Genomic DNA, 11,911 nt, shown 5'->3' on the forward strand with positions numbered 1-11,911 from the left:
ATTGCCTTTTCCACTGTGAACAAGAAGTAAAGCTTATGCTTTTGGAGATTATTTAGTTATTACTAATTAATCTAAGCCCAGCTCAGTAGCAGGTGTAACTGGAGTTGTGTAGTAGGTGGGATGGGAAAGCTGTGTTTTCTGTCAGTGTTATTTTGCATTCCTTAATACAGAATGTAAACTTGTCCTCATCACCTCACTCAGTACTATGAGATTCTTTTGCAATACTTCAGCATCAGTTTTAATTACTCTAGAATCATTGTTTCATAGACAAATTTCTTTACCAGCTATGAATGGAAGCTCCATGACAGATTCCTCTAGGGCTATACCACCGCCTGGAAAAACTGGTTCTTTTTAACATTTTGTTTCCTCTTTTACTCAGCTGTTAGTCCACAGACAGCTTCTGTTTTATTCAGCTGTGTGTCATTAAGAGCACTTAGTAATAAAACCTGTGAAAATGCAAGTGCGCAGCTAGAACCAGATCAGTCTTGAGAGTTGCCCAAGATCCAAACAATCTGAATTCTGACAAGGGGTAAGATAATTAAACAATTAGCTTCCCAAGTGGTCAATTTTAATCACCTGATGAGGCTGAAAAGGGGGAGTTTCACTTCAGAGGATGGTCTTAGGTTATAAAGTAACCAATTATTTAGGGACTGGTAAACAAGAAAAGGACATCAGAGAGACTCTAATACCCTACAAGAAAGAACTGATTTCTTGAATTCTTGCGATAAGATGAAGACTAGCATGATGTGCAATAATACATTCAGGTATTTTATTCCTGTGCATAAGGGTATATTAGATAAAAGTAGAGCTGCGTGTTCAGCCTTCTCTGTGTGCTTCTATCATTGCACAGAGTTACTGCAGAGTTGAATTAGAACCCCCAAGACCAGACTAAAATAATGTCTAAGATACTGTGTTGGCAGAAAAATGGCGGTACTGTGGTAATCTGTGATCATGAAATAAAGGCAGGGAACCCAATTCCAGGAAGAGTGCTGCAAGAAGCTCAAGGAAAGGAAAATGCTATGGAACCTTATCAGCACATTGGCCTAAATAGCTGGGCACAGGTACCCGGGCCCAAGGAATCCATTATGGAGATTCCCACTAAGCCCTCTCTGTAACAGGGCCTGCTTAATACCTGTGCCTGCTTCCTGGGGAACACCCTAACTGTTCTGGGAGTCTGACACTGCTGGGATGCCTGCAATAGCTTATTTACCACATTAAGGAGGCATTCAGAGTGTTCGGAACAGTCAATATCAAATTTAAAATGCAAAAATCAATCCAGAGGATTTTTATTTCATTATTAAAGTTACAGAAACAATCCTCAATACTGCAATACATGCCTTTGGTCCCTGATTACAAGGCACCAGTAATAACTCTTCTTGAGTTGCCTTGAATTAATTTGGTGTAAGTTTCCAATGCAAGCCAAAGCAATTTCTTTTTGGTTCAGGAAGAAAACTATAAAAGTTATCTGAGGATCTGTTATGGGAGACTTGGTAACAGAAGATGTGCATAGAATTACATGAGGTTAGAAACCAAGCTATTTCTGTGTTGGCATGCTTGTTGACATCAGGCTGTTAGATCAAAAAAGAGGGCTCAGGCACTTCCAGCTACTGCAGCGAATCTCTGACTTCATGCTCACTTTAGCATTGTAAGGAACCACACAAACTCACTTTTATCACACCAGAGCCAAAAAGACAGATGTGTGTCATGGCTTTAGCCTCACTGGCCAATCTGCAATCCCTCCCCTGTTCTGTTTCTAGGACAGACATAAACATACCATTTGGAGTGGGAAAATATCTGGAGGATTCTAATTCAAGCACTGCAGCTGAAACATTACCTCGTTTCAGCCACTTGCTGAGATCCACAGCACTGGTCTGAGGAAAGGCTTTTGCCTCTAAAGACAGGGCCTGTGCAAAGACTGGAGCTCATCTTTTTGGAAATATAGGCTTAGCATCCTGTACTTCTGTTTCCCCAGTAAAATGAATCAAATGTTGTGCACTTATTCAACATATGTAACGATCCAAATACCTTGCTACAAAGGTAGAAAGGAAGATAAAAGTTCGCTTTTCCACATAATCATTCATCTGTGACCTGATCTTCCTCTAGGACTATATAAAGAGGAAAAACCTTCTTTCCCTTTTCCTTTAAGTTAAGGGCTTTAGAATTTTCCCTGTAATTTTCACAGAAACTCCTTCTTTTTTCTCTCTCAAGGAAAACCCATTTCTAACAGACATGAAGCAAGAATAAAGATACTAATCATGGAAGGAAACTTACCTGCTCCCATTTCATTTCCAACCCTTGGAATAATATCATCATCTTGACAGTCTGGTAAGACTCCTTTCTTTAGTTTTTCTTCAACTTTGCTTATTGTTTTTGTTAAAGAAAAACCTATGCAATCTTCCAGGACTGCAACACCATCAGCACTCTGTACTTCCATGTTTCTTATTTTTGAACTAAAAAAACGAAAACCCTAGATTTTAAATTTATAATACATCATATTTTTGTAAAATATTTTTTGTATTTGCTATTTTTAAGAGTGTAATTATTTACCTAATGCAATTTCATTACCTGCATTCATATGAAAGATGCATCAATGGCAATTTCTCATTTGCCTTTTGCACAATACCTTTACCATATCCCACATAAATAATTACAGGATTTTACATACTATAATGTAGAAGGTAGAGAAACCACTACCATTTGCAACTGAGAAGATTCTGGCATGGTCTTCTCATCCAACAAATCCGTAACTAAATCAGAGCAAAGCAAAGGAGAGGAATGTTCCATTTGCTGTGGGTACTGTCCTGGGGTGATCCTCTATCCTCTGTTGTAATTTCTGCTCTTTCTACTCCCCACCACATTATCTTTTAGAACTCTGTTGCCCCTGGCTGTATTTCTACCTTACGACAATTTCTGTATCACTATGCTCGGCCTAGGAAACTTCACTGATCCTAGAAGATGCATATCAATATTTTCATAAAACCAGCACTGGGGGTAACACATCACCTACACAGGGTAACTCCTCAGCTTGCTCCTATAGAAAGGTGATCTCAGTTCTCACAGGATCTGAAGCTCCAAAATTTTTATTCCAATATATCCTCATTCCAGCCTCCACCCTCCTCCTAGCTCCTAATGTTCTCCCACAACTTTTGGATTGCCCCACAACCTCTGTATCTGCACAATTCCACTTCCAAAGCTCATGATGGGCTGCCAGCATGACAACCTCCCCTGAACTGCCCAAGGGAGGTCTGAAGAGTCTCCAGGGATTCCCAATTCCTGTAAGACAGCCAAGGACAGTTCCATGTCCTGCCACCTTGCAATAAAAATACCACTTTTCATCCTACTTCGGTATTATGCCATAATTCATGCCACTTTTAAATTGCTCCCAGGATCTTATGGACTTTTCAACTCTTCCCTTTTAGTCCAGATCTCCATTTCTTGGTTTTACAACCTCGAATGTGCTACCTACATAGCTGAAGCTTCCCAGCTGTGTTGTATTACCAATCCTTTCCTGTGAGCCCAAGACTGACTACAACAGAGGAGGGCCTTCAAGGCCTCATGTTTCCCAGCACCAGTCTGATCACAAATCAGGCTGCAGCACCCAAGTGTGCTGGCCCAGGTTGCCTCAGGTGCTCTGTTTTTGCTCCTTGGGCCTCCTTTCTCTGATGAAGTTTACAGAATTCAGCTGTCAGCCTTGAAAATTGCTAAAGCAGAAAGCAATATTCTGATTTCTGCAATATTAATCACATAAGTCCACGGACAATTTTGGTGCAAGTAAACAAGAGATAGCCACATGGTGGAGCTGATTGAGGAGGAACAGAAGTTTGATACATTTATTTGTATAAATATAAAGGCATACATCTATAAAATAACTTAACAGACAAAAATAACAACTAAAAGAGTTCATGACAAACCAAATGAGATGTTTTGATATACCTTGAAGTTGTTCTTTTTCCCCTACTTGCAGAGTATGGTCTGTTCTGAGCTGTGGGCACAGAAGGAAATTTCTTCTTGTTCTCTACCTAAAAGTTTTTTTCAAAAATTAGTGGGGTATTATTATTATTGAAATATTTTTCTAGGTTTTTTTTCTTCTTCATATATCCATACTCAAGGATAGTTTTCAAAGTATGCTTTCAAAATGACTTCTCAATTTTATTTGCACTCATCTTTAGCTTGCAACTTTTATGTCTATATGCCCTAACTGTAATACACCCAAAAGTCACTGGCTTGTGGGAGTTTTTCCACACATACTCATAATAAATCTATGCACAAGCAAGGTTCTGAGCTTGTGCAAGGTATTAATTACTTGATTGTTAGGTATTGATTACTTGAATTAATTAATGACTGTCTTCATACCTTCAAAAATATGGTATTTTATGCATTATTTTAATCTTATAAAGTCCCCATTGAAGGAAGATTTAACAATATTTCTGTTACTTTCACCCAAATATTCTTAAAAAATTAGAGGGTTTTCTACTGTATTCTGATAAATAACTGCAGATGGTATTTTAGAAGCTTCAGCTCACCTCATGAAAGTTTCAATATAAGTTGTAGTTAGAGACTATTGAGATTGCTCCTAATCTCAGTTTTCCATTATATTTTCTAAATTCAGTTACTCTGACTATTTGTTTAATATCTAAAAGACACTAGTACTTGCCTTTAGTATTATACAGGTGAGGGAGGGAAGAAAGCAAGAAATTACTTATGTTCTAATATTTTTCACTTGGAATTCTTAATTTGATGTTCAAAACACTGAACATTTCTCTCAGTGCTGAAGAGAAAACAGAATACAAAAATGAAACATCATGTAAGTCCACTTGAACACCAGTGGCACTGAGGAGCCCTGGTAACACTGTGCCTGTAGCACTGCTTTGGGCACCACTTCCCTTTGCCTTGGCAACCATGTAAGTCCCCAGCATAGCCTCAAAACCACATGTCATTATACTTTTGAAATTGTGCTAGAAAAGAATTTAACCAGGATAGTTTTGGTACCTTTGCAAGTGAGTGTGTAGGAGATGAAACTTCGGGACAGAGTGGATCTCTGCATTAAAAAAAAAACAAAACACTGATCTGCAACAATGTAAATATTTTGCAGTTAAAATAAAACCCCCGTGTCAGAATCAGGAGATTAGCATTTCATATGTCTAGAATAAACTACATAGGTAAGGTGGGAGCATACACTGAATTCAAGCACAAATTCAGGCTCATTCACAGTCTCTCCAGTCTACCTCATGCGCAACTCAAAAAACCTGGTGAGTCTGTGGTACCTGATACAACAGTACTCATGTACCAGAATCCTGATCTTGTCTCCTGGAATTCAGGCTACTGGCCTGTTAGATCAATGATTCCCTGTTGCAGGGAGCACTGAGCCAGGAAGCAGAGTTACAGCTTCCCCAGGACAATCCAGAAGCAAACACCGCCAGCAGCTCACTGGTAACACTGACGTGACATAAACCCCTGAACTCATACAAACAAAGGGAGGATCTAACCAGGCTCCTCTGCATCCTACGAGGAGGCAGCTCCACCTCTCCTAGCAGGATCACACTGACTGTTGTCAGGTCAGTTGACAGGGACTGTCAGAGGAATATGAGGTGGAGCAATCTATAAATTAAACCTCAGAGAATTTTCTCTGAAATAAGTATTAAAAATATGGTATCCATTTTACAGATGGGAAATAAAACCAAGAATAAAGAAAAGCAGCTTTCTTATCTGCTTCTTTGGCTGACAACTGTGCTTCTTAGTAACTGAATATTAGGTTAAATTATTATGTTTCAAATCTACTGAAATTAAGCAGAAAGTTTTAGCATGCTGTGTACTATTCAGGTCAAATTCCTTGTCAGATAGATATACAGATATAATTTTGCTTTCAAAATTAGTTATGTGAATGTATATTATTGCAACGAAAGGCTATTTTTAACTACCCTTTGTAAAATTTTTACTTCAATTAAAATGCTGGCTTATAAAAGATTTTGAATAAAATTTAAATTTCTGGCTCATCAAGTCACCTATTTTTTTTGCCAGGCTGATCTGAGCAAATGTTTAGATCTTGCCTTTAAAAATTTCACAGACATTCATCAACAAGAATTATCTGCACAAAGCTCCGTATTTTATTAATCCAAAAAAAAACCCCACAAAACCCCACCAAAAAAATCCCACTAAACCCAAAAACCCACCAAAAAAAAAAAAAAACCCACCAAAACCCTCCCACAAACAACCAACAACAAACAAAAAAGCCCAACCAACACAAAAACCTGGAAAAATCATCTGTATGCGGCTGGCAACAGACTTCGAGAATAGGATGATTAGTTTTTGTCTATTCACCCTATTTTCCTCCAGCTTTCTCCCTATTGGCTAGCTCCAGGAGCAGGCAGAAGGTGAGGATTTGCTGCTACAGAAATAGCAGTTATATGTGATTCTGAAAAATACGAAAATACAGCACGCCCTATACTCAAGAAAACAATTATGTTCTTTCCCTCAAGAGAGTAATTTGTTCCTACTGTATCTGTTGTCTTAGGGTCGCCTTAAAAAAACCAAAACAAAACAGAAAAAACCTAAACACGGAAAAAGCAAAACAACAACAACAACAACAAACCAGCCTCACTGTGTATCTCAAATTCCCATCCTGTTTAACCCTAATGGTTCTTTCCCGCTGCCCAGCCACGGCACCCCATTTTGAAAGCCCCCTCTGCAGCTGCGTGGCTGTACGGGCGGCGAAAGGACCGTGTCCATCCCGCGGAGAAGGACAGACGAGCAGCCCGAGGCCGCGGCCGCCCGTGCGCGGCTCTGCCCAGCGCCGCCAGCCGGGCGACGGCTGGAGAGGGAAGGCGTAAACAAAAGCTCATTGCAGGGCGCTCTCACCGGAGCTGCTTTGTTGCTAAGTAATTCAAATTTCCCTGCAGACAGTATGTTGCAAGAACTCCAGAACAACTTCATTTAAAATGTACGCTGACTTGGAGAGCGACTTAAATATTTGCTGTCTTTTTTCTACTTTGCTTACTCTTTTGTTTTTTCCTTTCAACCTGTCGGGTTTTTTTCCCTGGATACCACCTCTTTCTTTGCTTCAGTTCCTCCCCTCTTTCCGGCTGCTTTAGTGTTCATTCTCCTTAAAGGAATCAATAGAAATTTCAACGAGATACTTCAAAAATATCTCAGATGCTTCCTTTAAGGCCTGCTTGCACAATTTAGAAAGAAAAGAATTTTTGATCAAATATTAAATACTTGGAACTAATCTAATTGAATGGCCTCAATGTTCACTCATGGATAATCAGTGTGCCTAATTCCTAGCACACATTTCTAATTTTTTTTCACTACAGTATGGAATTTCCAGTCTTCTCTCACATAAACGTTTACTGGAACACTATGTTTACCAAGCTGTGGTTGTTTTAATTTATGTTGGTACTTGGTAGGTCAGCTGATAATCTGACATGCTAATTGCCTTTTTTGTTTCTTTTTTTTAATTCTTCCAATACTTCAATTTATTTCTAATGTGTACCATCAAAGCTAATAATTCCCTTTGTGGGGCTGAATGTTCCAATCACATTACTTAATAAAACAGCCCTAAAACTCAACTCCAGTTTGAAGTTCTCAAAAATTCTCAGTCTAATGTTCAAAATCCATCTAACAGAACATAAAACTAAAGTGAGAGCCAGAATTCATTTTAAAAGCATGGTTATATTCACTGATAAGACATTAAGTTTCTTGCCCCTTACTCCCTCAGCTATGGCTTTAAAATAGGTCAGGAATAATTTTAATTGTAGAAGCAAAGTTTTGCTGGTAGTCAGGCTTCTATCATAGAAGCTGACTTCCTGTCACACCTTTTTGTGTACTGAAAACCCCTTTTACTTTTAGAAAAACTCCATGACTTTGCTTCTATTCTACATAAAAGTAACTATTTCATCATCTTTATCACACTTTCATATACACTATTTGAAAAGTTTCCCAACTGCAGCTTAACATTTGAAGGATTTTGTTGTCTGTTCCTGTATCTTATCCAGATTAGTGGCATCATAAATTTAGGAACCTACAGATCAGATGGTTGATAAACCGTGTATTAGTCTATCTTAAATTCACCCATTTCCCACACTACCAATATACAAACCCTTGAACAACTACAGAAATAATAATACCTCTGAATGACTAAGGGAATGCAGCCATGTCCCCACTTGTGAGCTCGGGGGTTTGGACACTCAGGCTGTGATCATCCAGGCCAAAGGCATGAGGGCCCCAGCACTGTAATGGTATCCACATTCCAGAGGGTGGCAGCTCAATGTTTGCCTGTCTTAGGGTTTTGTGTTTGTTTTCATCAGGCATCTCCTGTCCCAGGAACATTTAGGCCAAGTTAAATGTGAACCACTATCTATTCCTTCACTTTGTCACCTCAGCTACTGAAAACCATCCACTGCCAAGTGCCTGCTGTTTGGTACTGCAAAGATTCCTGTGACCTTACCTTGCTCTTTTACAAAGGTCAGCACTTCTTAATATCTTAGAACAGTCCAGCAAAATTACGCCTTTCTTGAAACAACAAGGAACAACACTTGCTTAGGATCATTTTTTTTTTTTAAATAATAGGAAAAAATGAAGACTTCACCGATGCAGTATGCAGAAAAGATAGATAAAATAGGAGCATGATTAGGACACAAAGTGTGCAGGACCAGTGTGAGGTTCCCCACCAATTATGCACAGCAGTTGTAAAGCACATACCTCTGTCTGTCATCTCCAGGTGACTTACTCTGTACTGAAACTGGCTGAGATAGTGTCTTCTGTTGGACTTTCTTCATTAAAAAAAAAAAAAAAAAAGTAGCTGATTTGGGGAGAATATAGTCCATTAAAGATGAATTACCTATTTGTAAATCACAAATCACAGTAACTACAGTCTACTATGGAAAAGAATGGAAACTATAGTCTGCTGTGGAAAAGAACTTTTGAAACACAGGAAAAGATGTCTAAAAATGAAAAATGACACTGCTGTTTTGTTGTTAAACGTATATCTGTGCAATCTGGCAGTGCCATGTGGTATATTAAGTACCCTAAGAATATTTCATCTTCTGCTATATTTAGAGAAGAAAAAAAAGCAGTGGTTTTGTTGTTGCTATTTTCTAAAGGAAAGAGACTAGATGCTATTTTGGCCGTTTCATCTGCTCCTGTTCAAATGCCAAGCATTTAGCCTCAGCTTGTCACTGCTCAAGAGAAGAATATGTTTTCACAGCCCATAAAATTGAAATTTCAACAGTAGAAAAAGTGCATACAAGTACAGCTTTCCAGAAGGCTTATTAATTTGATTTTTAAGCCTTATTTGAATGAGTATACTCATAATGAATATTTCTAATATGCAGAACACCATCTCCAAACTGTTCTGGGTATAAACCTGCTCTGTTCCCTTTTTATTCATTTGTCCAACTTTCTATGAAAGTCGTGACTCTGTCTGGCACACAGCCACATCAATGTTAAATGATAATACAGATAGTAAGCAGCAACTTTTTCTGTTTTGAGAAAGTTTCCTTCTTAATAAGTACATCTTTTCTACTTATGTTGCTTATTCTTTTTGTCTCTTTCAGCTTGAACTACGTAGATCCCATTTCAATAGGAGGTTACTGTAACAGGATCTGGTTTTCAAATAGTAATTTTTAGTATTTAAGGCATAAAACCACCTACAGATACTTTCCTTAAACAACTAAACAAGTTTTTAATGTGGTTTTATGTATGTATCTGCACAAATGCTGAAGGCACAGGTGTGTGAATACCTACCTGATGAAATTACATAGAAACTACTTTTCAATGTGTTTTTAATACAGGTTTACAACTTTGAAAAGAAATAAACTAAAGCTCACCTTGCATTTGAAGGCAACATGCAAAATGTTAGTAGTCAGGGTCTAAATTTCTTTTGAAGCTCAACCCTGTGTGCATGTGAATCCAGAGGAAATGACGTAAGTCTGCATAACCTACTCACCATTAGTTCTTCAGCCTGACGCACCAGTTTTTCTGTTTTGGCTTCTAATTCTGCATTCAGTCGCCTGAAAGAGTAAGGATTTTTTGTCACTGCGTTCTTGAAAGATTTAAAAGGAATAAATGTAAGCGTGACAGTATTTTTGCCTGGACTAAGTGGAATTTTAATGATTCCTGCAAAGGAATGCTGAAATACACTTCAAGGTATTAAAAAAGTTATGTTTCAACAATTTCCTGTGTTTCAGCCAAAACAATAGTGATAAAACACGTATACCCATTAAACAGCAAGGTTTAGACTAGAACTGTGAGAGGTGAAGGATATGTTTGGTTTTGGACATGCTGTACCTTAATACACATCGGATGTCTTTATTTTCTACAGGTTTTCCATGTTTAAGACAGTCCTTCCTTTCAGTATACCCAGCAGCAGGGGTTGGGGAAGGGCTCATGTACGGCATTGTTTATCACATATTAAAAGATGTGTTGCTGTATGGATGTACAGGTTACAGCAGTGAGGTTCACATACATGTGAATGTATGTGAGTTCATGTTCATGAGGTTCACATACATGTGAGTGCATGTTCACATACAGCCCTGGTGCTGTGACTGCCGGAGTCTGAGACGGGGCTCTCTATGCGCCCTCACCGTTCACAGGGGCTGGGCGTCCATTTAAAACTTTTACAGCTTTTAAGCTGTTTTTAATACGCTTAAGCTTTTACATAGTCATCATTTAGACCTAAAGTCAATGGTGGAAGTGCAGAAGAACCTCATGTCCAGGCCTAGAGGCTGCCTGAGGCGGCGGCGTCCCGCGGCCCCGGGCAGTGCCACCCGCCCTCTGCGGGGCCGGAGCCGCGGCTCCGGGCACAGGGGACCGGCTGTGCGCTGCTCCCAGCGGGGCAGGGCCTCCTTACTTGTACTGCTCTTCCTTGGCCAGCCATGCTCCGCTCAGCGCGCCGGGCCCCGCCGGCGCCTGCGGGCTGCCGGCCGCGCTCCGCACCTGCGGGGAGGATGCGATGGTGAGCGGGGCGGGCGGGGCTCGGCACGGCCCCGCTGCCCCGAGTCCGCGCCCGGCCCGAGCCGCCGCCTTACCCCGGGCACGTCCCCGCCCCGCCGGGCCGCGCCGACCGCCGACATTTTGTCCGCGCCGAGGCCGCTGTGGCGTCGCCCTCGCCCGGGCAACCGGCGGCCGCCCGCCCTCGCTCCTTCCCTCCCTCCTTCCCTCTCTCCTCCCCTCCGTCCGTGTCAGGGCCGCAGCCGCGGCAGCGGGGATGGGCCCGTGCGCAGGGAGCCGCTGGCACCCGGCGTGGCGCTGGGCTGCTGCGGGTTCGGGTTCGGGGCAGGAGAAAAGGGCCGAGGGGCCATTTCAGTTTTTAGTGTGATAAATATTTATTACAGCCCTTCTGGCCGTGCTACACGTTGTACTGCCAGCGTCTCCTCATTTCAGGGCGTTAAACTCCTGTTTGCGGCATGAGGGCGACTGTGCCACCGTCTCTACAGCTCTAGGGTGCTGTCGTCCCTCTGCATTTCCTGTGCACACATGTCTGTGATTGTTGCCTGGTTTTAGCCTTGTCCTCCACCACTTGTTTGAATCCCTCCGTTATTTTTGTCCCTCAGGCACACACAGTTTGATTTTGCTGCATTTCCCCTTCCGGTCACCCACGAGGCTGTTCCCACTCTCGTCTGCCACGAAGTCGGAGACACAGAACGGGCAGGTTGGAAGGAACCACAGTAGGTCGTCTGCTCCGCTCTGCCGCCTCAGTCAGGGTCATCCCTGAGCACATGGCACAGGAGTGCGTCCACACGGTTCTGGAATGTCTCCAGTGAGCGGGACTTCACGCCCTCTCTGGGCAGCCTGTTCCAGTGCTCACTCACTGCACGGTAAAGAAGTTCTTCCTCCATTCAGCTGGGGCTTTCTGTGCCTCAGTTTCTGCCCAGTGCCTCGTGTCCCATTGCTCAGCACCACCAAGTAGGTTGTG

The 11,911-nt window shown here is 41.3% G+C and overlaps 2 protein-coding genes across 8 annotated transcripts in view; one reads left to right on the top strand and one right to left on the bottom strand.

Moving 5' to 3' along the window:
• MNS1 (meiosis specific nuclear structural 1) overlaps positions 1 to 2,325 on the top strand; it is a 19,673-nt gene extending 17,348 nt beyond the window's left edge. Inside the window, exon 8 of the mRNA XM_066196047.1 lies at positions 2,209 to 2,325. Within this exon, the coding sequence (XP_066052144.1) occupies positions 2,209 to 2,318 (110 nt within the window). The 3' untranslated portion in view covers positions 2,319 to 2,325. The remainder of the gene's footprint in view (positions 1 to 2,208) is intronic.
• Positions 1 to 11,135, bottom strand: part of TEX9 (testis expressed 9) — a 21,375-nt gene extending 10,240 nt beyond the window's left edge. For 2 of the 7 annotated variants that reach the window (XM_066196049.1, XM_066196048.1), the window contains exons 1-7: positions 11,025 to 11,128; positions 10,847 to 10,932; positions 9,944 to 10,007; positions 8,698 to 8,768; positions 4,990 to 5,038; positions 3,934 to 4,019; positions 2,272 to 2,450 (exon numbers count right to left, since the gene is read on the bottom strand). In XM_066196049.1, coding sequence (XP_066052146.1) covers positions 2,272 to 2,450; positions 3,934 to 4,019; positions 4,990 to 5,038; positions 8,698 to 8,768; positions 9,944 to 10,007; positions 10,847 to 10,932; positions 11,025 to 11,069 — 580 coding nt within the window. In that variant the 5' untranslated portion in view covers positions 11,070 to 11,128. Of the gene's footprint in view, positions 1 to 2,271; positions 2,451 to 2,565; positions 2,604 to 2,694; positions 2,748 to 3,466; positions 3,513 to 3,933; positions 4,020 to 4,989; positions 5,039 to 8,697; positions 8,769 to 9,943; positions 10,008 to 10,846; positions 10,933 to 11,024 lie in introns of those variants that run through there. The other 5 variants (XM_066196051.1, XM_066196050.1, XM_066196052.1 and 2 more) reach the window with 5 other exon arrangements.
• Positions 11,136 to 11,911: the final 776 nt, after the last annotated feature.

The sequence above is a fragment of the Chamaea fasciata genome, unplaced genomic scaffold (assembly GCF_029207755.1).
Source record: "Chamaea fasciata isolate MVZ Bird 193981 ecotype frontalis unplaced genomic scaffold, bChaFas1.0.hap1 SCAF_14, whole genome shotgun sequence".
NCBI lineage: Eukaryota > Metazoa > Chordata > Aves > Passeriformes > Sylviidae > Chamaea > Chamaea fasciata.